Source organism: Stenella coeruleoalba, assembly GCF_951394435.1.
Source record: "Stenella coeruleoalba genome assembly, chromosome: 5".
NCBI classification, from domain to species: Eukaryota; Metazoa; Chordata; class Mammalia; order Artiodactyla; family Delphinidae; genus Stenella; species Stenella coeruleoalba.
The window spans coordinates 74,030,734-74,058,569 of NC_137150.1; the positions used below are offsets into that span (position 1 = coordinate 74,030,734).

A 27,836-nucleotide genomic window follows, 5' to 3' on the forward strand; every position below is an offset into this window, starting at 1 on the left:
TGGCTTTAAAAATATCTATAGAAAATATGGTTATTTTGTTTTAGAACTTTCTGAGTTTGCATCGGTGTGTAAATGTTTAAGGCTAGCAAATAGTTAAATAGAATCAGTTTTATTATTCTCAGGAACTGCTATTTTGTCGTTCAGTTTTTGACTTTTCATGAGAAAAATGATGTTTTGTTTCCTGTTTCAGGAGATTTACAGAACTAAAACACTACAGTGATGAACTACAGTCTGTCATCTCACATCTTCTTCGAGTCAGAGCCGTAAGTGGTCCCCAAGAACTTTTTGACAGACATTAAAAAGGAAGTGCTTGGGCTTCCCTGGTGGCACAGTGGTTGAGAGTCCGCCTGCCGATGCAGGGGACACGGATTCGTGCCCCGGTCCGGGAAGATCCCACATGCTGCAGAGCGGCTGGACCCATGAGCCATGGCCGCTGGGCCTGCGCGTCCGGAGCCTGTGCTCCGCGGCGGGAGATGCCACAGTGGTGAGAGGCCCACATACCACAAAAAAAAAAAAAAAAAAAAAAAAAAAAAAAAAGGAAGTGCTTCTCATTTAATCGTTATGTTTTTAAGTAATGGAAGAAATTTATGATGAATAACTGATTTTTATATTCAAATTCGGTGTGTTCATCACCTAAATTGCATTTTTAAAAAAAATGTGAAATGTTTTCTGGCGTAAATAACTTGAAGAATTTTAGCCTATAGTTTTCTCTGTAGTCTGTATATGGTTGTTTTGACATCTTATCGAAGGGCCTACCATTTCACTGTTGGAATATAATTAAGTGTGGGATTTTAGATCTACATATAATATCCTATTCTTTCAAGGTTTTTGTTTTTTGTTTTTTTCTTTTTTGTGGTACACGGGCCTCTCACTGTTGTGGCCTCTCCCGTTGCGGAGCACAGGCTCCGGACTCGCAGGCTCAGCGGCCTGTCATTTTCTGTCATCACTGTTGTCTTTATAGCAACACTGACATTGTATTCTGTACTCATTTGTTAATTATCTCCTCTACTAGTGTATGTGAGCTCCCAAGAGCAGGAGTTTGTTTTCTCACTGTCAAATCCCTAGAATAATGCCTGACTCAGAGTAGGCACCCACTACATATTCACTGAATGGATGAATAAATGGATGTATGTGCTGACAGTTTTATGTTTAAAAAATCTTAAAAAGCAGTAACATAAATTACTTCTTGAATTTAATTATAACCAGCCAGGGAGAACTGGTTAGTAATGTATATTTGACAAGAAATATGACCTTTAAAGAAAAATGACCTTGTCATCAGAGAGCTTACAATACACAAGTAAGAGAATTCTGGGTATTGATATATTTACCCTAAACTTTATGAAAACAGGCTTCAGAAACTTAATTGACATAAAAGACAGCTTGAGCTCTTCAAGGAAAGGCAGCACTTGTTCTGTGAGTGAAATTGAAATTCTGACTGTATAAATGAGATAAATGCCAATGGAAAATACAGAATAGCTAAAGTCTTGATTGTTCTAAAATTAGGAGAAAGGCTGTTTAGTCATAGACAGTGACATAACAGTTAAAAATGGAAGGTTATAGCCCAACACTGACAGAAGCCTGCGAACAACACAGAAATCACCACAGTGAGGGCTTTTTTGTAGCATTCAGAGTGTCAGGAGAAGAAGGCTTAGACACTGTTTGATACAGATGATGAATTGTTAACAGACGAAGAGAAAATAGAATTATTTGGCTATCTTTTCTGACAAGGAGAATTCTTTTGAAAGTAGAAAAGGCAAAAAATAAATGACTAACAGGTTAAAGAGTTAATATTTAAGACGTCAAAACAGAACAACCAGAAAGGGCAGGTGGCCTTAGACTGAGAGGAGCTGGATTTAGAACTTGTCTCTGGCATTTACCAGGTCCTTCAGGCAAATCCACTAACCTTTCAGAGTTTGTTTTCTTTGCTGGAAAATGGGAATATCTGCCTGGCACATAGTAGGTACTACATAAATATTTGTTATATGAATGAGTGTGTTATTCATAGAGTTGTGAGACTCAGATGAGATAATCTATGTTTCGTAAACGAGGACAAAAGGAAAATAATGCTAATCTAATATTTATTTACTGTTGTATATCAGCCAAACATATTGTGTTATTCTTAACTAATTCCGATAGTAGCCCTTTGAAGGTAGGTGCTGTAACTGTCCCCATTTTATAGATTAGGAAGCAGAGGCAAATGAATTAAGTAACTTGACTCATACTATAAATAGATATGATGAAGCCAGAATTTAAACCTTTGTCTGACTCCAGAACCCATGCTCTTAACCATCTACAAATATATTGACAGAGGACGTGAATTCAGGTAGATTGAGGGAGAAGAGAATTGATTTTCATTGAGCCACCTTGCTTATTGCCAGGTACCTTACAAATGTCATCTTCTTTAATCCTCAGTCATATGATGAGGTTCATTTCCACATTTCCAAGAGAATGATATAATACTAAGGCTAAGAGTAGTTTAATAAATTCTCAAAAGTCAAACCCTAAAGTAAGAAGGAGCTGGATCTTTTTTTTTTTAAATATTTATTTATTTATTTTGGCTGCACTGGGTCTTAGTTGCAGCACTGGATCTTCGTTGCAGCACGTGGAATCTTTTGTTGTGGCATGCCGGCTCTTTGTTGTGGCTCATGGGCTTCTTTCTATGTGTGGTCCCTTGGCATGTGGGATCTTAGTTCCCTGACTTGGGATTGAACCCACGTCCCCTGCATTGGAAGGCATATTCTTAACCACGGGACCACCAGGGAAGTCCCAGGGGCTGGAATTTGAATTCACATTTGTCTTACTCCAAATCCCTTACTTCCTACAACCATATTTGCTGCCTCTCTAGGGGAAATCAAATTTAAAAGGGAGGGAGGAGTGTTTAACTTTGCTAATATTCAAAAAATGTAAATTGAAATTATTGAGGCACTATTTAACATTTAATTTGTAGTCATATATAAAGATGGTAATATCTAGTGTTTGTGAAATATTTGGTGACTGTGGCATTGTATAAAGTATTACATACAGTTCCTTTGGGAAAGATTTTGGCAGTAGTATCAGGAATCCTAAATCTCATAATCATTGCCTCCTTAGGAGATAATTCAAAAGAAAAGCTATGTGTCCAGATTTTTCAAATAAGATTATCTAATAGACTGTCCTAAGACTTTGTGTCCTTTTTAACATTTAACATTTAATCCCCTACTGCTTCAGTGAGGATAGAGAAGACATTCTTACCATAGTTGCAAATGATTCAGAACTGGGGAGGATGATAAGATGAGTCTGTCAAATTTCTTCCGTTGTCATATTATTTGCTAGGTGTCAGTCCTCCCCCGTCAGTTGTCAGATGATCACTTTTCAAAAAGAAAGGCTTGTCAACAGAATTGAAATTGAGTGGCAGTGTAGACTAAATCATTGTGTATAGCCCCCTTTACCTGGCACCATGATTCTTGCTTACCAATGACCACTGAATTAATCTGGTTTCAGGTTTTAATAATTCATGATTTATTTACCTGCCATTTTTGTCTTTACTTTTCTCTAGAAATGATATTTTTTGGTCTATAGTTTATAATTTTTCCTCACTTCATCTTTTCTCTCACTGCCTGATGATCTAGATACTAATCATCTCATGTTTCGGTTGGCTAGAACAATTTGCTTCCATGAGTAGTTCATGCCAGAAACATTGCTGGTCCAGTAACAACTGCTGAGTGGCTCTTTGTTGCCTCATTCACCAATAGAGTAGTTCCTTGTGTGGTTGCTCACCTTTCTGGAGTATGAGAACTCTTGCCTCTTTTTGTCATGTTCTATGGACCAAAGTATTTTCCAGAGCTCTAATTATCATGGTAAAAGTTCCTTTTGTATCAGCTGCCAGGAGTGATAAAATTTAAAGAAAAAAAACCCACTTAAATACCGGGGATTCAGAAACTTTCTTTGAACATTTATTTTGTGTATGCATTTTGTATTTAAGTTGTTCTAGTTTTTATTCTTACGTGGTTATTTAACAAGTTCTTTCCCTCTCTTCTATACTTAATATCGTAGGTAGATGATAAAATGCTCAGCTGTCAGGAGAACGTTTGATCTTTAAAAGTATGAGGATCTAGGGATTTCCCTGGCGGTCCAGTGGTTAAGACTCCGCATTTCCACTGCAGGGGGCGGGGTTCGCTCCCTGTTTGGGGAACTAAGATCCTGCATGCCATGCAGCGCGGCCAAAAAAAAAAGGTACGGGGCTTCCCTGGTGGCGCAGTGGTTGAGAGTCCGCCTGCCGATGCAGGGGACGCGGGTTTGTGCCCCGGTCCGGGAAGATCCCACATGCCACGGCGTGGCTGGGCCTGTGAGCCATGGCCGCTGAGCCTGCGCGTCCGGAGCCTGTGCTCTGCAATGGGAGAGGCCACAACAGTGAGAGGCCTGCATACCGCAAAAAAAAAAAAAAAAAAAAGTACGAGGATCTGCAAAAGTTAGTACTCTAGAGTGACATTTTCCGTTTTATATTCTTTGGAATGCCATTCCTGTAACATGTTCCCTACTGCAAACCAACTCTCTCTCAATAGTCCTGATTCGTATATAGTGTTAAAGTTCAAAAAAGTCCTGCAGAAAAAAAACCTGTTAAACATTTTAATCTCAGTATTTCCCAAACTTACTTGACAATGGAACCACTTTAAACAACCAACCAACCTTTGACACTCTGTAGGGCTCTCAAAAAATAATTGGGAAATAATATCCCAGAGAAATTAGTTTAGAGGTCTGTGGACAGCCCTGGAAAGTTTCAAGCATAGTAAAGACTATGAACTTTGTCCTGAAATTGGAGGCTAGTACAGGGGTCGGCAAACTTTTTCTGAAGGCCAGATAGTAAATATTTTCAGCTGTTTGGGTCATATGGTCCCTGTTGAAGCTATTCAACCCTGCTATGAAAGCAGCCATAGACAGTGCTAATATGAGTGAGTATGACTGTGTTCCAATAAGACTACAAAAACAAGCTGCGGACCTGTAGTGTGCTGCCCTCTAGTCTAGCAGGTCAAGGAGAGATGGAAAACATTTTATGATCCTCCTACGCCTGCTCCAGGTTTTTACAATGTGGTTCATTCAGTTTAAGCTGAAGTATTGAAAGGTTTAAGAATTATTGTATGGTTAATGCCTAATTCCTCAAATTACTCATGTTTGAGTAAGGAACTAGAGGGGTTGAACGTAAATTCAGGCTTTACATTTGGAAATTATATACTAGGAATTCTTTTTTAGGGTTTTATGTGGGACTGACTTTTGATCTTCTAGTTCATGTCCATAATACTTTGGGGGAAAGTAAAGGAGATTACTGCATATGGTGTTTTGTTTTGTCTTTTGTAAAATTTGTGTGAATGGCTAGGCAGTACATTATTTTGTTTTTGTAGTTTTTAAAAATATTTATTTCATTTATTTTAATGTTTGGCTGCGTCGGGTCTTAGTTGCAGCACTTGGGCTCTTTGTTGTGGCACGTGGGCTTCTCTCTAGTTGTGGTGCGTGGGTTTTTTTTTTTCTTTCTCTAGTTGTGGTGCATGGGCTCTGTAGTTTGCGGCATGCAGGCTCTCTAGTTGAGGCACTTGGGCTCAGTAGTTGTGGCGCGTGGGCTTAGTTGCCCCACGGCACATGGGATCTTAGTTTCCCAACCAGGGATAGAACCCACGTCCCCTTCATTGGAAGGCAGATTCTTTACCACTGGACCACGAGGGAAGTCTCTAGGCAGTACATATTTTATCTCAGTGACCTAAATTGTAATTCTACTGTTATTAAAATATCTAATGTTAGTTGGTTAGAAGGCATTAACTTGATAAAGTAGCACAGAGATATATTGCCTGGGAACTTCCCTGGTGGTGCAGGGGTTAAGAATCCTCCTGCCAATTCAGGGGACACAGGTTCAAACCCTGGTCTGGGAAGATCCCGCATGAGCAACTAAGCCTGTGCACCACAACTACTGAGGCTGCGCTCTAGAGCCCACGAGCCATAACTACTGAGCCTACGTGCCCTAGAACCCGGGTGCTGCAACTAATGAAGCACACGTGCCTAGAGCCCATGCTCTGCAACAAGAGAAGCCACCGCAATGAGAAACCCGTGCACCACAGCAAAGAGAAGCCCCTGCTCGCCACAACTGGAGAAAGCCCACGTGCAGCAACGAAGACCCAACACAGCCATAAATAATAAATAAATAAATAAATTTATAAAATAAAAGTAATAGTAACCTGCTGGTTAAAAATATTAGCACTCTTGGTATAGGAAATTTTAAAACGTTAATTAAAAATATATAATTATCTCCCATGATGAAACTTTGGGAGATTTAAGCTTCTTTTCCATATTTTTCAAGGTTATTGTGCTAAGCATATATCTATATATATATCTATATATATATATATATATATGTATTTTAAATGAGGATAAAATCTCTTTTTTAAGTAATCTTTATGTAACTTTGACTTCATAGCAATTTCTTTCGAATATTTATTCCAGAGAGTAGCAGACCGACTGTATGGTGTATATAAAGTACATGGGAATTATGGGCGAGTTTTCAGGTAAGCATTATGCAAACTTTTATAATAAACAACAACTAGCTCTAATTAGCTTTTTGCCTAAGAACTATAATTCTTGAAAATATGTGATTCTGGAAAGCAAAAGATTATTTTTTAAATGATGTCCTGTAGTAGTAGTCTTCAGACTTTTCACTGTAAAGCCTTTGTTTAAATAAAAAATAATAAGGGAGTCCAGCATATTGAGCAGATAAAAGATAAACTGCTCTGAAGCAGTGAGCGGTGTCTTTTACTTTCTTGGCAGAATGCCCAAGAAGATTCCTTTGGAAATCACTGTCTTATAGAGTTAGCGATTTTCTTTTTCTTTTCTTTCTTTGTGTCACTTTATAATTTCTGAAGGCTTTTGCAAGATGGATTTTTCAGTCTTAAGGTAATATTAGTGTAAATTAGAATATTTACTTGTGTAGATAACTTGCATATCTTGGTTATTTTTGAGCTTTTTCTTTTGTGAATTTTTGTGTGTGTTAATTATTTTAGTTGTGACATTTTAGAAGTTAATTATCCAAATCTTCTTGTAAGAAAAACGTCCTTGCTAATGTTCTAAGTCCTTTTGATTGAATTAATCAAAATAATTCATTTAACATATTTGAATAGGTAAGACATTCATATAGCACAAAATTCAACAGGAACAAAAGCTTATATAGTGAAAAGTCTCTTCCCTCCTGCCTCCCAACCACCCCGGTCTCCTCCTCTGAGGCAACTAATAGCAATTTCTGAGTTACTTGTGTATCCTTCTAGTAACATGTAGCACCATAAATGTATATATTAACACACAAACAAATTCATTTCTCCCTCCCCCCTTTCTAAAAAAATATTTATTTATTTATTTTTCAGCTGCATCGGGTCTTAGTTGTGGCACACGGGATCTTTCATTGCGGCGTGCGGGCTTCTCTCTAGTTGTGGCACGTGGGCTTCTCTCTAGTTGTGGCACACAGGCTCCAGAGCGTGTGGGCTCTGTAGTTGTGGCGCGTGGGCTCAGTAGTTGCAGCGGACGGGCTCAGTTGCCCCTCGGTATGTGGGATCTTAGTTCCCTGACCAGGGATCAAGCAGGTGTCCCCTGCATTGCAAGACGGATTCTTAACCACTGGACCACCAGAGAAGTCCCCCCCATCCCCATTTTTTTAAACATGGAAAGGGAGCATGTTTTATACATTGCTATGTTCACTTGTTTTACTTTGCTTTTTTCTTACTTAAAAACAGCTCTCCAATATATATTGTTATCAGTAAATAACTGTATGGGGCTTTTTTTTTTTTTTTTTAATTTTTTGGCTGCATTGGATCTTCATTGCTATGTGCGGCCTTTCTCTAGTTGCGGTGAGCCGGGTCTACTCTTCGTTGTGGTGCGTGGGCTTCTCACTGCGGTGGCTTCTCTTGTTGAGGAGCATGGGCTCTAGGTGTGCGGGCTTCAGTAGTTGCAGCACGTGGGCTCAGTAGTTGTGGCTCATGGGCTCTAGAGCGCGGGCTCAGTAGTTGTGGCTCATGGGGTCTAGAGCGCAGGCACAGTAGTTGTGGCACATGGGCTTAGTTGTTCCGTGGCATGTGGACCAGGGCTCGAACCCGTGTCCCCTGCATTGGCAGGTGGATTCTTAACCACCGCACCTCCAGCGAAGCCCTTCTGGTGGTTTTTGATATACAGAAATACTCAATTTGTTAAATTCAGTTAACATGTAAGTGGTTAGATTTTCTCCTTTATAAAGTAATAGCCTCTGACTTTTGTGTATATCTTAATAAGGTCTTCCCCACTATGGATTATAAAAAAATAGATTTTTCATTTCTTCTACATTTTTGTGGTTTTATAAATTTTTGATTCATATGAAATTTATTTGAATGTCAGGTGCGAGATATGGCTACATATTTACTTAATTTGAGTAGCAGGTTATCTATATGTCTTGGTTGATCAAATGGAAGATGGGACAATATCAGCATTATATGATGTTTTTAATGAAGAGAAGCATATTAATATTGTAAACATGTAGACTCTTCATAACTACGATAGGAGTATATGTCGAAACAGGAATAATGGGAAGAAAGGCAAATTCAAGTCAGCTGCATGAAGAGCGACTTACTTGCTTTTAGATCTATGCGTGAGTCAGCCCTGATTTTAAGAATACTACTCAAACTGGAACTCTAGTTAAGCTTGGGAATATGCTCATATGATAATTAACGTAAATCAGACACTCTCAAAAGTAGTACATTTATTGTAAATAATAAATGGACTTGTGTTAATTTGAGAGGCAAGTGGATGAAAGGTCACTTGGCTGATTCAAATTGTAAAGAAAATTATTTGCATTAATGTTTCATGATAAATATTATACAGATTCGCCTTTCTGCTAACTCAGTAAATTAACAGAAAGCCATTTTACATCTAAAATATTTCATAAAAAGTGAGCCAAGGATACCACAGGTGGTTGAAGTAATTTAAGCAGGTGATCAAGAGCCTGAACCAGAGCAATTGCCAGTGGGGACTATTAAGGAGACATAAATGACAAGATTTATCAATTGATTCTTTCAGTCATTCAGCACACATTTGCTGAGCTCCTGCTACCGTGGTAGGTGCTAAAGATACCAAAATTTAATTTGCAGGCAGCTGAATGATTAGGAGGATTGTGATAGAGAATGTAGGAAAAATAACAGGTTTGAGGAATGAATTAAAGGGTTCTGTTTTGAATAGATTGCATTTGATTTAAAGATTTTTATTAAGCAATTGGAAATTTGGATCTGCAGTGTAAGAGGCTGGTGAGAATATGAGTTGTATATAAAAGTTACATCCTAATAGAATGATATTTAATGTAGGGTTAAGGTGATAATGTTAGAGGGTTAGGGTAAGTCTGTGAGAGACTCAAGGGCGGAACCTTGGGGAATATCTGTGTTCAGGGGTCAGGCAAAGAAAAAGAACGTGAGGGAGACATTGGGAAATTGATGAGGAGTGCGCAGTGTCAAGCAAGTGAAGGGAGCACTTCAAGAAGTTGGAGTTATACTGTAGAGGAATTGAATTTAGTCGAAAAGAGGGGAAATGGGTGGGTAAATCTTCGGTGTTAATTTGGAGAGCAGTTTGGTTTGAGTGATATAATGCAGTGGTCCTAGGGATGACAGGAAAGGGTTAAGGAAGGAAAGACAGCAAGTTACTGATAAGTCTGTTAAGAAAAGTCTCTGAGGTTATTCTTGAAGGGGTATAGGGCCTCTTTGTGGTGGTGGTGGTGGCTTTTTGCAGGGGGAGCGAGGGTAGGAGGGTGGATGGGAGAGAAGATAGAGAGGAAGGCACAGAGCTGTCTTAAAGGAGAGGAGCAGTATGTGGCAGGAGGCCACTTTAGCTGGCCCCTGTCTTAGTAAAGCAGGTGTCTCTGCTGAGAACCGGTGGGGTGATTCTGTGGTTAGGAAGCTTGAGGGGAGTGATATAGGGCAGTCTGTCTCAAACTAATGGAGAAGAGAGTTCTTAAACTGATCCTACTGCATATCCTCCTTGATCGCCCCTTACCAACTCCCTGGGGGATTGGCTGGAAGCAGCTGTGGCAAGTGCAGAATCTCTTTGAAGACTTGAGTTCTGTCAGTTTATTCAAATTTTACATTTTACTCTGTAGAGCATCCATGGTTATTTAAGCATATATATAACTTTCCCTGCCTCAAACTTAAAATTCGTTCTTCAGAAAAACTGTGCCATGCTTAGATGGCTTCAGATATCCAAGATGAAGTATCCCAGTTTGAGAAGCACTGATGAGGGTATCATTTAGGAATGTGGGAAAGGATTGCAGAGCAGTACCAATTGGTAATGAGTGTTTTTTATCTTTTCTTTTTGTTTCCTTTTTATTTTTTCATTACTCTTATGGTCAGTGGCACTACACTGACCATAAGAGTAATGAAAAAATCCAGGGAATTCCCTGGTGGTCCAGTGGTTAGGACTCGCATTTTCACTGCCGGGGCCTGGGGATTAAGATCCTGCAAGCCTCGCGGCGCAGCCAAAAAAAAAAGAGTAATGAAAAATTCCAGAGCTTGAGAGTCACGTAACTGGAAAAAAGTTCAATGTGTTTCTGTTCTTTGGTTTGGAATTTGAGAGGGGAAGAAAATATAAAGCTGATTTCATTAGCTTTGTCTCTTAATTTAAATGTTTTCTATATATATCCAATAACTTTGTAAAATTATGCCTTTTTGCTAAATGAGAGATTGAAGTGAGAGAATGGATTAAGAAAATGATTGAGCTATGAGTAGAAAAAGACTGTCAAAGAGGGAAGGAAAGGTGACAAGACTTAAACTTACTTGTAAGTAAGAAATTAGCAGGAATTAGATGCACAGAGAAGAAAAAGGGAAGATTTTTGTAATATGTTCATGTTGCATGTTGCTGGGTTTTTTTGTTTTTTAAAGTATGGGAGTTCATTTTTTGCTCTTCTTGAGTTCCTAGGCTTTTTGCAGCTTCCTCCTGGATATAGCACCTGATTCAATTTAGGACAGGCCAAAGGGTCATTCCATGTAGGTGCTTATAGGACTTGTCTATATGTTCACTAGTTTCAGGAACTTTTAAGATCTGCCTGTCAAGAATTGGACCAAACACTGTTGACTTGAAACAAATAGACTGCCAGATATTTCTCCAGCAAAGATTAGCAGAGAATTGCAGTTCCAGGCTGCAACAATGGCAAGGCTCATGCAAGTTCCCACAGGGCAGGGGAAGGAGAAGGCTTTCATAGAGAGGAAAAGGAAGTTGGGAGGGCTAAACAAAGAGTCTCCGTGGCTTTTCATTGGCTGAGACCTGGCCAGGAAAGAAGATGAATCTTTCTTCTTCTTGGGCTCTGCTGTGGACACAGGGCATGAGAGCTCCCCCTTTTGGTCTTCCAACTCTATTTAATTGAGGTTTCTGTTTATTTTTTACAATACACAGGCAGGATTCACTCTGCAAAAGACTTAGAAAAAAGAGAGTTTTAAGTGCCAGTAACTAAAGTTTTTGAAGCGAATGAAAGCTGTCAGGAGCTAATAGCCTAAAATGTTATATTCTGTTAATTGAACATTTTAAAATACTCATCTTAATTCATAGATTGTGAATCCATATAGAAGCAACCAAGGAAAAACATCTTTCCCAGATTCAGATGGTATAATTCCCTTCAAGGAATTCCAGGAAACTGCAAAAGAAAATTTTTTTAGTCACGTGTAAACATGATCAGGGATATGCAAACCTTGTCATATACCTCAGAGCTCAAAGACGCACAGGATGTATTTTGTTGAAGGATTCTATAATTTATTTTTTATTTTTTGGTCATGTGGTTGATGAGTGGCGGTGAAGAGCTCTTTTTTTTTTTCTTCTGGCCGGAACATGCAGCTTGTGGGATCTTAGTTCCATGACCAGGGACTGAACCCGTGTACCCTGCAGTAGAAGTGCAGAACCCTAACCACTAGACCGCCAGGGAATTCCCTAAAGAGCTCATTTGATGAAGAAAGCCAAAAAAAGGAAGTGAAGGTTGGGATTAGTAGGTAGAACACTCTGATGGCAGTTGATTCTAATCTCAGCTCTGCCTCTCATTGGATGCCTGACTTTTGAGTAAACCACGTTACATCTCTGAGCCCGATTTTAAATATCTGTTCAATTGTGGGGTTAAATGGGGAGAGTGGTTTCCAAACCCTTTTTTAGCATGGAACTTTGTTTAAATGCAATGATATACGGAAGTATAAACAAATAAAACTTATTACTACAGACTTGCTTGGGGCTGGAGACTTTGCCTTCCATGCCTCTATCCCTGATGAACACCAGATTGGGCAGCTAAATTTAGTTCTGTACCTCTATTTTTGTCGTAATAATTTTTTATTCCTTTCCAGAGTCTTGACCCTTGGGCATTCTTGGAGTTCTTTCCTTTCTTTCTTAATGGAACTGTAAAATACTAGAGCAGGAGGGACCTTTGTGGTTTTATAGTTCAGATTCCTTAAGCTAGGAGATAAGGATGGACTTCAGATTCTCTGAAGTCTCTGAAATTACTTAAAGTTATTATGAAATATTGGCTATATTCCCTGTGCTGTACAATGTATCCTTATAGCTTGTTTATTTTACACATAATAGTTTGTACCTCTTAATTTCTTGCCCCTCCCTCCTTCCCTCTTCCCACTGGTAACCACTTATTCGTTCTCTATATCTGTGAGTCTGTTTCTTTTTATTATATTCACTAGTTTGTTTTTTTTTAGATTCCATGTATAAGTGATAACATACAGTTCTCTGTCTGATTTATTTCACTAAGCATAATACTTTCCAAGTCCATCCATGTTGTTGCAGATGGCAAAATTTCTTTTTTGTGGCTAATATTCCAGTGTGTGTGTGTGTGTGTGTGTGTGTGTGTGTGTGTGTGTGTGTGTGTGTGTGTGTGTGTGTGTGTGTATCTGTATATACATGCACATATATATACCACACTTCTTTATCCATTCGCCTGTTGACGTCTGTTAGGTTTCTTCCATATCTTGGAAATTGTAAATAATGCTGCTGTGAACATTGGGGTGCATGTATCTTTTCGAGTCAGTGTTTTCATTTTCTTCATATTTATAACCCAGGAGTGGAATTGTTAGAGCAGGCAGTTAGCCAGATATGAGCAGAGAAGAGAGGCATGGGTCATATGACAGGAAACCATACATCTTGCAATGACAGGGTCCTAGAGGCAAAGAACGGTGGGAACCTCTTATGTCTGAATGTAACTTTTTGCTCATTATACCCTCATTACAATAGAATTAACATTGCAGCCAGAGCAGTACCCATCTTGCACCTGACACCATGGCAGATCCGAGAAGACCAAGGACAAAAACAGCCCCTCCTCTCAGAAAGGTGGAACTTGGATGAAAGCCAGGAAGTTACCCCAAAGTCCCTCCCTCCTTGATGAATATTCCACCCGTTTTCACACCCCATATAACCAGCTTGCCAAAACGAGCTCGGGGCAGCTGCTCTTCTGAGCTTGCCAGCTCTCCCTCCTGAGAGTATACTGTTGCTCAGTGAATCTTCACTTCGCTTACTTGGCCTCTGTGTCTCGTCTCTGAATTATTTCTGTGACAAAACAAGAACCTACCCTCCGGCAACAGAATTGCTGGATCATATGGTAGTTTTGTTTTTAGTTTTTTGAGGGCTCTCCATATTGTTTTCTACGGTGGCTGCACCAGTTTACATTCCCACCAACAAGTGTACAAGGTTTCCCTTTCTCCACGTCCTTGCCAACATTGGGTGTTTGTGCTCTTTTTGATGGTAGCCATTCTGACAGGTGTGAGGTGGTATCTCATTGTGGGTTTTTTTTTTTAATAATCTTTTTTAAAAAAATAAGTTTATTTATTTATTTTTGGCTGTGTTGGGTCTTCGTTGCTGTGCGCGGCTTTCTCTAGTTGTGGTGAGCGGGGGCTACTCTTTGTTGCGGTGCGCAGGCTTCTCATTGTAGTGGCTTCTCTTGTTGCGGAGCACAGGCTCTAGGCACGTGGGCTTCAGTAGTTGTGGCACACGGGCTTAGTTGCTCCACGGCATGTGGGACCAGGGCTCGAACCTGTGTCCCCTGCATTGGCAGGTAGATTCTTAACCGCTGTACCACCAGGGAAGTCCCTCGTTGTGGTTTTGATTTGCATACTGAGCATCTGTATGTCTTTGGAAAAATGTCTATTCAGGTCTTCAGTCCATTTTTTAATTGAGTTCGGGTTTTTTGATATTGAGTTGTATGAACTATTTATGTATTTTGGGTATTATCAGTCATATCATTTGCAGCTGTTTTCTCCCATTGCATGGGCTGTCTTTTCATTTTGCTGATGGTTTCCTTTGCTGTGCAAAAGCTTTTAAGTTGAATTAGATCTCATTTGTTTATTTTTGCTTTTGTTTCCATTGCTTTAGGAGACGGATCCAAAAAAATATTGCTACCATTTATGTCAGTGCTCTGCCTATATTTTCTTCTAGAAGTTTTATGATTTCCTGTCTTACATTTAGGTCTTTAATCCATGAAGTCTCTGAAATTACATGCAAAATTTTGTTTGTGATTTTCCCTCCTTAGTGGAAAAGGTCCACAGTCTTCATCAGATGCTACAAAAGATTTATTACCCTCTTTGAGCTGGTTCATCTGTGACAGTTATCCACCCATTAAGTACTTTATGATAGCAGTAATGCCTCTTATAAAGTTGATGTTAAATCCTGCTATACTTTTTATTTTATTTATTTTATTTTCTGGCTGTGTTGGGTCTTTGTTGCTGCGCACGGGCTTTTCTCTAGTTCCGGTGAGCAGGGGCTACTCTTCATTGTGGTGTGCAGGCTTCTCATTGCTGTGGCTTCTCTTGTTGCGGAGCATGGGCTCTAGGCATGCAGGCTTCAGTAGTTGGAGGTATGCAGGCCCTAGAGCATGCGGGCTTCAGTAGTTGTGGCACATGGTCTCAGTAGTTGTGGCTTGCAGGCTTTAGGGCACGCGGGCTTCAGTAGTTGTGGCATGCGGGCTCTAGAGCTCAGGCTCAGTAGTTGTGGCGCACGGGCTTAGTTGCTCTGCAGTCTGTGGAATCTTCCTGGATCAGGGATTGAATCCATGTCCCCTGCATTGGCAGGAGGGTTATTAACCACTGCGCTACCAGGGAAGTCCCTCCTTCTATACTTTAATAGTTCCTTGTTAATGGGTCCCTCCTCTCCCTTCTCACCCTCCTCTCCCTCCTCTCCCTCCTCTCCCTCCTCTCCCTCCTCTACCTCCTCTCCCTCCTCTCCCTCCTCTCCCTCCTCACCCTCCTCTCTCTCCTCTCCCTCCTCTCCCTCCCTAAACTGGTTAACATTTTCTAGTTCCAATCCTCGGCATATACCTGGACCCCAGTTAGAACCTTTTGTTTAGCAGATGCTTCTTAAATTGTAGTAGGCATACAAGTCACCTGGAGAACTGTTAAAATGAATATTCTGAGTCAGTAGATCTGGAATGAGTCCTGCAAGTATGCATTTCCAACAAGTTCCAGGTGTGATGCTGTTCATAGACCACAGTTTGAGTAGTCAAGGGCTAGACTATGTGTATCTTGAGGGGAGAGGTCTTGTGCCTAGTAGTAGTGGCTGATACATAGAACCCAGTACATGTTTCCCTCCTCACATTTATTCATTTATCGGTTCATTCTTTCATTTTACCTACAACCTATAAATGCCAAGTATTTATCAGGCACTAAATGACTTAATAGGAGTAAATAGATGATTAAGTGTAAGTCTTACCTTTCTTGAACTAGTTTTTAGTCTTGTTTGGTAAACAAAAGAATTAAATTTGGTTATATTGACCTTGAGTTGGTAGCACATTAAAAGGTGCTCATAGATTAGATGGATGAAGTACCTGTGGAACATCCAATAGATAGTTGATCTGGACTGTCCATTAATTCTGTTGACGTGACCTATAGCTGCGTTAACTGTGATTGCTACATTACAGATTTGGCTAGTTATGCCTGTAATCTGCCAAAACCCCTAGACTTTGTTTTTCATGTGAAGAGCTGGGCTTTAGGTATGTTGAATTTGAAGTGACAGAGGTATATAAAAGCAGAATTGTCTTGTAGGCATTGGAAGTGTGGCTTTAGATAATATAGCTAGAGATGTTAAAAATTCATTTTATAAACAGCAAAGCACTAAAAACAGGTTAACTGTTGCTATTACTATTTTGAGGGTAAACATATGAGTAAAAATTGTCGGAAGGAGATATCTTTATTTATGTTTGTTTTCCTTCCTTGACAGTTTTAAAAACCATGTACGGTTTTACCCTTCTAGTATTGTAAGCGTATAATCTGATATTTCAAGAACAGTGTATAAAAACTACAGATTAACAGAATCATAGTGTTTTAATTTTTTCCCTTTTATGATATATGCAATTGAAGGTGTTTATTATACATAGCAGAAAAATTGGAAACAATCTTGAATGGTCAGGAAAATGTTAAAAAATTATGAGTTGCCATCTGAAATAATGCTGAGAACAAGTTATTTTAATAATGTGGGGAAATACTATTAATAGAAAAAGCATAATACAAAATTGCATATACTGCATGATCTCAGCCATATTAAAATGAGCAAATAAAAAGAACTAGAAGGAAATATATCAAATTATGTCATCTCTTAGTATTTAGGATTATAGATTTATTTCCCCCTTTATTATAATATACATATGTATCTTCCATAAAAAGGAATTTTTATTTCAAGAATTTTCACTGAAATGACAACAAAATGATCTGTGGTTTTAAGTAGACTGTCATGCAACTTTAGTGCAAGTTATCAAAGTTTTATGGTACACCTACTATTTCTGTACAGTTGTCTTTTTCTGTTACCTATTAAGATAGTGACATGTAATCATGTGTGTTTATCAGACTCATCCATGTAGTAATTAAAAATATGCACGTCTCAGCTCTGTCCCTGAGATTCTAATTAAGTAGATCAAGAGCAGGGTAAGCATTCATAGTTTCTAAAAGCGCCACAGTTGATTTAAATAGGCACCCTAGCTGAGAAAGTTGTCTGTAAGCAGAAACTGTTTTGTATGATACTTTCTTTGCACTTAACAGCAGCAGATACAAACTTTTGAACTAATATTTTAAAGCCTTCACTTGCATTTAGTTGTTAAACTTCGGGGAAAGGAGCATATTTGAGTCTCAGAAAATAAATCCAAAATAGATACTATACATTGTTTAAAAGCTAGCTAGAAAACAACCTTGTAAAAGAGTCCATTTAATAATATTCCATATCTAATTCATGATGTTTTTGTTTTTATCTTTTTCTTCTTAGTGAGTGGAGTGCCATAGAAAAAGAAATGGGTGATGGACTGCAGAGTGCTGGTCATCATATGGATGTGTAAGTACCCAGAGAATTTAAGGTAGAACCTGAGGTGACATTAGTGGTGAAGTGTTAGTGATTCTTCTGTTCTTCTGTTTTTATAAAGTTTGCTGGCATTTATATTGTACTCTCTGTATATAGATTTGAGTTAAAGAAGTTTATCTCAGGAATGCGAGATTAATTTAACATTCAAAAATCTTTCCGTTCAATTCACATACTAGCAGAGTAAAGAAGAAAACCCATGTGTTCATTTCAGTACATGTAGAAAAAGCATATCAACATCTATTCACAGTAAAAATTTTCATCAAACTGGGAATATAAAGAATTTCCTCAGTCTAAAACTTACAGGTAATACTGTACTTAATAGTGAAATATTGGTGTTTTCTCCTAAAATCAGGAACAAGGCGAGGTTGTCTGCTTCCACCACAACTAGTAAAAATGGTAGTAGAGGTCCTGGTCAGTGCAGTAAGACAAGAAAATCAAATAAGGGGCATACATCCTAGAAAGGAAGAAGTAAAACTCTCTTTATTTGCAGTTAACAGGATCTTTTATGTAGAAAATCATAAAGAATCAACCAAAAATATTATGGAATAGCTGAATTTAATGAGAATGCATGATATGCAATGAATATATAAAAAAAGTTGTTTTTACATACTAGTAACAATTGGAAAATAAAAACTTAAAAATGCCATTTATGATAGCATCAAAACAGAATACTTACAGATTAATTTAATGAAATATGTGAAAGACCTCTACACTGAAAACTTTATAAACATTGCTGAGAGAAAGTAAAGACCTAAATAAATGGCGAGACTAAACCATGTTCATAGATTGATTGGAAGACTCAGTAGTGTTAATATGACCATTCTTCCTAAATCACAGTCCCAATCAAAACTCCAGTGACTTTTTAATAGAAATTGATAAGCTGATTCTAAAATTTATATGTAAATTCAAAGAACGTAGAATAGCCAAAACAGTCTTGAAAAAGGACAAGCCTGGAATATATTACCTGATTTCAAGACTTAGTATACAGCTATAGTTACCAGGAGGTATTGAGATAAAGAGATCAGTGGAATAGGATGGAGTCCAGAAATAGATCCACATTTACATAGTTCATTTCAAGAAATGGTTCTGGAATAACTGGATATCTTCATGGAAAAAAATGAACCTTGAGCTATATCTCACACCTTATGTAAAAACTAATTCAATTTGGATAATACACATAAGTGTAAAAGCTAAAATTGCAGGTTTTAGTAGAAAACATAGGAGAATATTGTTGCAACCTTCGAGTAAGCAAAGATTTTTTAAAGCGGATATGAAAAGAAAAAAATATTTTTAAAATGATAAATTGTTCTTCATCAAAATTAAAAATTTTTCTTGTCAAAAGACACCATTGGAAGTGGAAGGAATGTGGGAGTACAGTTTCAGTTGGGGAAGATAAAAAGTTCTGGAGATGAATGGTGGTAGTGGTTGCACAACCATATGAATGTACTTACTGCCGCTGAACTGTACATCAATAAATTGTTAAAAAGGTGAATTTTACATTATATTTTACCACAAACACACACAAATGCACCATTAAGATAATGAAGAGGCAAGCCACACACTGGGAGTAAACATTTCCAACCATAATATATAAAGAACTCCTATAACTGAATAATAAAAAGACAAAAATATATTTATTTTATCTAAGTATTATTTTTTGGGGGGCTGTTATATAAGCTGACCGGCTGCTTTTCAACCATTTTGTTAAGTCTTCCTGCATTCTGTTGACTGGATATTTTTAGTATTTGCAAGAATTTGGGATTATCATTATTATTTAAAATGTTAAATAAAATTAATTTTAGTAATGATATCTAAAAAATCTTTACCATTTACCCTTTTCTACCCAAAGATGTGCTGCTTATCCCTACACTATGTTTCCTATCTTCAAGCCACCAGCTACCTATCTTCTTTTTTGTTTTCTTAACATTAACTTTTCCAGAATTGTAGATTTATGAACTAAATGCAGTTTTTCCTACTGTTAACAATGATTCTCAAGATGTCTTTCAGTCACAGAGGGGAAATTCCACACTCTAACAAATGTAAATTTATATTTACAGAATACATATTTTGCCTACTTTTATAAATACTGTAAACACATCACTTTTCAGTGAGCATTAAGGTAGATTTTTGTTTGTTTTTAGAATTCAGTAAACTTGTTTACTTGTCTACAGGAAGTGGACTTGGAGACATAAAATATATTTTTCTTTTATGCCCATGCTAGGGAATCAGAATTAATTTGAAAAAAGGATGCTTCTTATACCATACAGAAGTAGGAAATGACATAGCCCATGTCCTTAGGGAATTTATAATGTGATCAGAGAAAACCAACACAAGAGACATTTCTTTGATAAAATTTAAGTCCTCAATTTTTGATAAGAGATCAGAAGTAGAGTGATGACTAGGACTAAAGAAGTCTGGGAAGATTTCTAGAGGTGTTGAGATACGTATGGTAGGATTTGGAGAAGTAGTGTGGAAAGCCATCACATTTCTGTGCAACGAAAGACTCAAGGCCAGGAACAAGAGTGGCACGACCATGAAGGGCTTGTCCAGATCAAAGCAGAGGTTGCTATTGAGAATTAGAATAAAATAAGACTTCTAAAATTTTCTGTAATCTTTATTTGCTCGACTTTTCCTTTTGTAGCTTTTTGGCATTACTGTATGTAGTTGCTACCAGGAACACTAATGTACCAATTATACTAAACTCTTACTCTTTCTACAGATTTTGAAGCCCTTTTTGTAATATATTTGAACAAAAGATATTGCAGTGCTTCTTAAGCTACCTTAAGAAGGACCGTTTTTTGTTTGCTTTGTTTTTCTATTTCTAAGACCTTGCTGATCAGAACATTTAGGTAAATAAAATAAAATTGTCATGGTAGTTAAAGATTGCTGTAGGGGGGAGGGATAAATTAGGAGTGTGGGATTAACAGATACAAACTACTGTACATAAAATAGGTAAGCAACAAGGGTTTACTGTATAGCACAGGGAACTATATTGAGTATCTTATAATAACCTATAATGGAAAATCTGAAAGAAATATATATATATAACTGAATCACTTTGCTGTACACCTGAAACTAACATAATATTGTAAATCAACTGTACTTCAATTTTAAAAAGTTGTTAAATGTTTCTAAATGCTTATTCTCACTTTCTGTACTTGCTTTTGTCACTCATGGGTAGCAAATGGTCTGTGGACCACGCTTTGAATAGCCCTTCTTTAGAACTTCAATACTTTGTGTCCTGATAAAGGTTACTCTATGCAATGTTTTTTATTTTTATTTATTTATTAAAAAATTTTTTTACATCACAATTTTTTTTATTCAAACAGAAAGTCAAAAAAATTATAATCATCCTCATCAGTTCACTCAGTCCCATGTAATTAATTTTTTTTATCTTGATCTTTTGTTAGCAATTTTATGAATTCATCAGTTTTCCATTAGAGTTCTGAAAATGCTTATTCATTCAGTTCAGCAGTATAGTCAGTTACCAGAAACCTGTACTTGTCAGTCTTTTCCATGAATTCCTTGAAGATGAAACCCTTTTATGGGAACATTTTTGCAAAAGCATCAGAATACACCCAGAACTATCTGTAAATGACAAAACTTAAAAGTGACCACAGTTAAAGATTTGATGAAAGTTCATAATAATGCAATTGACAAGGAAATTTAGTTATTTCTGAGATATACATTTGCAATGTTTTTTAAATAGGTATGCGTCTTCTATTGATGATATTTTAGAAGATGAAGAACATTATGCAGATCAGTTAAAGGAGTATCTTTTTTATGCAGAAGCACTGAGGTAAGTATAATACATGTTCCAGATGCAGCCCTGTGGCTGGTCACCACTCATATACTACTCTAAAATAAAGATTTTTAAATGAGTTAATTCCCCCAGATATTGAATGAGGTCTCATTGTATTCCTGTGTGTTACAGAGTGCTAGACATAGCTGAGATGAGCCCTGTGCTTGAAGCATTATGTTGATAAAACCTGTTAGTCTCAGACTTCAGGTCTGTCTGTATGTTGTTCTACTTTTTCCAGTTAGAAGATTGGAAGCAAAGTACAGATTGAGAGTGTGTAGCATAATCTGTCGCTAGGTTGTATATTACCATTTAAATTCTGTAATTTTTTCCATACCTGCATATTTTATCTCCTTAGTAAGGTTGTAAAACTTCTTAATGTCAGGACTTTGTCTTCTCTTTTTATAGTATCTTCTACAGAGCCAAACAATTCTCTGGGAGATAGTCCAGTTTAGAAAAATGAATTGTTTTCCTATCACTTTTTAGGGGGCCAAATTATTATTATTTTAAAATTTGATTACAACCGATTTTGTTGGCATTAAATTTTAAATTTGAATGGATATAAACCAAAAACCAGAAATTAAGTTTGGTAAAAATGGGAATAGGAGTTTTCCGGTAATTACAGATTAGAAGGCAGAAATCAATTTAGAGGAACATAGACAAACCCCATGTTTACAATGATTGTGCCACAGATTTAAACTGCAGTAGTGCATTAGTAAACTGTTCACACTGAGATCTTCACCTTGAGATTTGACAGCTGTTTCTTGAAAAAATATCTCAGTACCTTCTGCAAATAAATTGGCCTTTCATGTGCCTTAGCACGCTTAAAATTTCTCCATTGTATATATACAGAACACCTACCATTTGGGCAGGGCAAAATGCATACTTTCATAACAAAACTATAATGTACCTCTCAAGTATGAACAATATACACATAATACATGGTATACAGTATTTACAAAATATAAAATATAATACAAGCTTTGTTTGTAATTTTTTAAACTCATCTTTTGCCCTTGTATATTGCAACAAGGTAATTTTTCATTTCTGTACCACTGCTTTTCAAGAGTCCAGGGATTTTGGAAAAGCTGTGTTTTACATACGTACTGGAATCTGAGATGTAAGTTTGAACTTTTAGGAGAGTTTTAAAGTGTACTGCCATCAACTCCCTATTTTGGTTGGAATTTTCAGTGGTGCTTCCCATCCAGTGACTAGGAGGCTGTGGAAGAACACTAGGAGAAAGTGGATCACTAAACTTTACCCCAGCATAATTCTCCTTTTGGCTCACTTCAGTTAGAAATGATGATTTCTTCAAATGCTTATTTTTAATATTCTCAGTATTTTTAAAAGGCTTTTTTTTTCCTGCTTCTGAATTATATCAGATGAAACAGAATCCTGCCAAAAGTTACTTTCATTTCTTTTTGCAGAGGTGATCTTGGTTAGTGGTAAGTTACATTTGCTTTTCTGTCTGTTTATCTTTGGTTGTTCACACAAGTGTATACCATGAACAAGCTGGCTGTGGGGAATGGCAGTTTTCTCCGATTTTCCCTTCTTTGATTTTAAAAGTACTTTCTATCATCTTGTCCAGTTATATATATAATACATAGAAGAAAATGGTTTCTGCCTGCCCCCTACTTTCTGTTTTAACAACTGCTTCAAGAACTTTACTGCCTTAATTCCAGTCACTTTCCTAGCTCAAGTGATCCTTATAGGAAGCCATGAGGAGATGGAAAGACAAGGTAATCTATTAGATCACTGCCCTTTCAACACTTGTAATATGGTAGGGAAGCAGGACACAAATAGAAAGCCAGAGCACAAGGTAACATAATCCATGTCAAAAAGGGTAACTGCCAACAGAGCTCCCTGGTTTTAATAAAGTTCTAGAAAATAAAGGAACCTTACTAGGAAACAAGTACAAAAGCTCGCTTTTACATTATCACTAATATTACAGGAGAGCCGTGGAATTGAAAGGAATCTATACAAAATTTAAGTAATCATGGTGGACAAATTTAATTTTTTGCAAGGCACAGCTAGATAAGCTGCAAATCTCTCAAACCAATATTCTTTCAACAAATGTCAGTAACTTATTTTCACTAGTATTATGAAGGTTTTTGAAATTAAAGTCAAAATGTTTTATTTTGATATAAAGTTTACTTTAAGTAATAGAGCGACTTAATACCGTTTAAGTTTTAATCAGTTTTATCCTAGTCCAGTAGCAACTGGGCAGCATATCATCAATTCAATTGGTAACTTTTCTTTTGAAAACTTCATCATTCTGGACACAAGTAATAAAACTACCTTCCATTAAGAAAGCCTGGCACAGTATACAGTGGGAATAGTTAAACAGTAAATGCCGTTCATCTGATAGACTAGCACAGAGAAGTTATTGCTTCAAAGAGGCAACAGCTCTGCTGTCGCTCCTGCCAACTTTCGAAGTTGAAAAGTACAGCTAAGTAGGTTGGCCCGGCGAGGAGCAGCGCCCCAGTTGGACTGGCGCCCCACACCGGGCACCTCATAACTCAGTAAAAAGCCAACTGGAAGTGGGCGGCTGCCAGCCCATGGCAAACCCCACACCAGACAGCGAGAGACCGTATGCATGTCCTGACGAGTCTTGGCACTACCAACGGTCCCCTATCACTTTTAAAATCAGCCTAAGAATTCTGTTAATAAAACAGAGGAGCAATATTCCTTTAGTTGTTCAGTAGCTGGTATGAAAACATCACATTGTTAGCCTTTTTCCTTCTAGAGTTTTGAGTAGTAAGAAGTTACACTAAGGACTTCCCTGGTGGCGCAGTGGTTAAGAATCCGCCTGGCAATGCAGGGGACATGGGTTCAAGCCCTGGTCCGGGAAGATCCCACATGCCACAGAGCAACTAAGCCCACGTGCCACAACTACTGAAGCCCATGCACCGCAACGAAGAGTAGTCCCCACTCACCGCAACTAGAGAAAGCCTGCACGCAGCAATGAAGACCCAGCGCAGCCAAAAATAAATAATAAATAAAATAAATAAATAATTAAATAAAAAAAGAAGACGTTACCACAAGGTGTTTTCAAGTTACAGACCAAAAGAAAGTTGCTGAACACAGTGGAATTCTCTGCAGCTCTTAAGTTATAGAAAAGATTAATGTGTATTGATACAGAAACATATGTGTCTTTGGTATATAAATAGTTGAGACAGAAAAGATGTAGAATTACTGGGGGTGGGTGGATATGTGTATTTGTAAATGCCTAGGTAAAGTCTGGAACGATATATACTATCTATTAACATGAATTATGTCTGGATAGTGGAACTGGGGAAAAGAGAGCGTTCTTGAAACTTGTTTTGTGCATTCCTGTATTAGAATCCTTTTTTTTCTTTTCAGTGAGCATGGATTACTTTTAGGAAAATAAAAACTAATAGAGGTTTCTAAATAAAAAGAAGAAAGCTTTGAGATAATGTCTTTTTAAACAATACTCAGTTGTAATGTGAGATTATAGCATTAGTTCCTATGTTATACAAAAGCTTTTTTTAAATGTATGTGATAATGGTATGTTTATTGAAAAAAATGTTGCAAGTATCTGGAAAACAACCTTTTTTGTTTTAAGTATATATAAAGTTTTTATGTTTAGGTTCTGCTAGATTAAATTTTTAATGTTGGGCTACTACATTTTAAACTTGAAAATTCTGTATATAAAAGTTCCGACTGTAGTAAGACGTGAATGCCTCCCCTTAACCCTTGAAAAAAAATTTTTTAACATATTAATGGAGAAGCCACAAAAATTAAATGGCAGCACTTTCTTTCATCCCTAGGGCTGTGTGCAGGAAACATGAACTTATGCAGTATGATTTGGAGATGGCTGCTCAGGACTTAGCATCCAAGAAGCAGCAGTGTGAGGAACTGGCAACTGGGGTGAGTGATTTTCCATTTAGGTCTCTGGTATTATTACAGCAAACCTTAAGTGGAATGGGCTGCAGGATGCCCGTAGCTTTTACAGGGAAATAATTTGTGGGCAACTTTATAATTCTTTTGTTTGTGATCTTGATATAAAAGGATGTAAGCCATTAAAACACATATTATATAGTGTTGTAAGAAATTTTGCCAACATTGCTGTGTGTAATAAGAACCATCTCTTTTCTGATTAAGTCCAAGTGAAAAAACATTATTCTTTGGGATTGAAATAATAACCTTTGCCAGGTTTAATTTTACCTGGTATATTATAGAAATTTTAGATAACTTTGCCCTTTTAGAATCAGTGCCTCTCTCCTAACAGGGAGCTTTTTGTGTACTTTATTCTTAAATGCTTACAGTGAATACTTGTGAAGAAAATTCCTTATCTTATTATATTGGACTTAGATCATTTTTATAATCAGCTTTCTACTGTCCAGCTATTTCATTGGAATAAGAAAGCCGTCATGGTGAGAGCACACAATCTGGAAGTAAAGAAGCAGTTACAGGGCTTCCCTGGTGGCGCAGTGGTTGAGAGTCTGCCTGCCGATGCAGGGGACATGGGTTCGTGCCCCTGGTCCGGGAAGATCCCACATGCTGCGGAGCGGCCGGGCCTGCGCGGCCGGAGCCTGTGCTCCGCAGCGGGAGAGGCCACAGCGGTGAGGGGCCCACGTACCGCAAAAAAAAAAAAAGCAGTTCCAATGCCACCATTTATGAATCATTTCATAGTTAACAAGTACTTTACTTGTGAAAGTGCTTATGGGCTACTCACATAGAGATATGTGGGAAAAGACCTCTGCATGAAACAGGTAGACACTGTCTTGATTTATTTTTAAAATCCAGGGGAAATTCCCAGTCCATTTTCAGGGAGCTTGGTTCTCTACTCCTAAATGTGTTTCGCTCAGTAAACTCCGGAGAATAAGGAAATGGTAAAGCAGTGAAGCTTGAGGCTTGGATTTAGGCATCCTGTTTTATTAATAGATACCAAGTTTTAGTGTGAGTTACACAGATTTTAAATAGTTTATTTAGTTTTTTCCACTGTTGCCTGTTGAATTTTATCTATTTTTTATATCACAGAGTAATTAGAAAAAATATGATCACTAACATAAAGAAGTAACTTGCCTAATACGTCACCTAGAAATTTTCCATATGATGAAGAAGCTCAGTTAAAATTTTTCCCTTTTTGATTCTTCCATATTTTCCAGTGTTAGAAATCTTATTAGTAGCCCCCTGGTTGTAAGGCTTGTGGTGTTTTCTGTCCGAGCTAGGGAGGAAATGGCTATTTCCCCATTTAAAAAAAAAAAAAAATAATTGTGGTAAAATATCCAGAACATAAGATCTTTTTTTTTTTTTTTTTTTTTGCGGTACGCGGGCCTCTCACTGTTGTGGCCTCTCCCGTTGCGGAGCACAGGCTCCGGACGCACAGGCTCAGCAGCCATGGCTCACGGGCCCAGCCGCACCGCGGCATGTGGGATCCTCCCGGACCGGGGCACGAACCTGTGTCCCCTGCATCGGCAGGCGGACTCTCAACCACTGCGCCACCAGGGAAGCCCCAGAACATAAGATCTTTATCTTAACCATTTTTAATGGTAAAGTTCAGTAGTACATTTACATTGTTGTGTAACCAACCTGCAGAACTGTTTCATCTTGCAAGATTGAAACTCTGTACCTATTAAATATCAACTGTCAGTTTCCCTCTCCACCCAGCCCCTGGCAGTCACCGTTCTACTTTCTGTCTCTGTGAATTTCACTACTTTGGATACCTCATATAAGTAGACTCATACAGTATTTGTCTTTTTGTGACTGGCTTATTTCACTTACCACAATGTCCTCAAGGTTCATCCATGTTGTGTAGCATGTGTCAGAATTTCCTTCCTTTTTAAGGCTGAAAAATATTTCAGTGTATGTGTGTTGTTTATCCATTCATCTGTTTCTATTTCATTTTAGACCGTGAGAACATTTTCTTTGAAGGGAATGACTACCAAGCTCTTTGGTCAAGAAACTCCAGAGCAGAGAGAAGCCAGAATAAAGGTGCTAGAAGAACAAATAAATGAAGGAGAACAACAACTTAAGTCTAAAAATCAGGAAGGCAGGTAAAAATGCTGTGGTGTTTTAACATGGCTAGACATGTAGACTCTGTGACAGATTGTTTATAACCATTCCCAGCTTCACCAGTGTCCCTGGATGTAGCCTGTTCTTCTAAAATGCAGTGATTGAGTATTCCTAAGAAATTTGAGTAATCAAAAATCATGTTGCGTAGAAACAGTTGTTTTAGTGTCAGGGAAAGAGGAAGAAGAAAGTATCTAAGCTTCATAATATTATTTTCCTGTACTTTTCATGATTTCTATCCTTTGCACATTCCCTCTGCCCTTTTCTGTCAGTTAAAAGCCTGATCATTCTCCAGTGCCAGGCTTTTGCATTACTTCTCTTGTGAAGCTTTCTCTTATCCTCACAGGCTGTCATAGCACTTGGTTCATGCCACTATTGCATGGCAGTTTTGTATTGGGTGGTTGGTTGTACAGTGTGACTGTCCCTGGCTAAATTACAAACCCTTCAAAGTCAGTGACTATGTCTCTTTCATCTTTATGTCCCAACACCTTGCATAGGGCTTGGAATGTAATTATTCCATAAGTATTTTTAGAAATTCAGTTCTCAAAGGTCTGCCATGACTGTTGGGCTCATTTTTCATATTGTTGTTTTCATCTGATAGTTGTTGAGTAGACCAAGGCAGACCAAGAGTGTATCACTGATTTGGAGGTGATTTTCTTAATTTTTAGAA

The 27,836-nt window shown here is 37.8% G+C and overlaps 1 protein-coding gene across 2 annotated transcripts in view; it reads left to right on the plus strand.

The window, feature by feature from the left end:
• Positions 1–27,836, plus strand: part of SNX4 (sorting nexin 4) — a 62,402-nt gene that overhangs the window by 29,877 nt on the left and 4,689 nt on the right. For both annotated transcript variants that reach the window (XM_079921602.1, XM_079921601.1), the window contains exons 7-12: positions 191–263; positions 6,466–6,527; positions 17,239–17,304; positions 21,041–21,130; positions 24,922–25,021; positions 27,005–27,150. In XM_079921602.1, the coding sequence (XP_079777728.1) occupies positions 191–263; positions 6,466–6,527; positions 17,239–17,304; positions 21,041–21,130; positions 24,922–25,021; positions 27,005–27,150 (537 nt within the window). The remainder of the gene's footprint in view (positions 1–190; positions 264–6,465; positions 6,528–17,238; positions 17,305–21,040; positions 21,131–24,921; positions 25,022–27,004; positions 27,151–27,836) is intronic.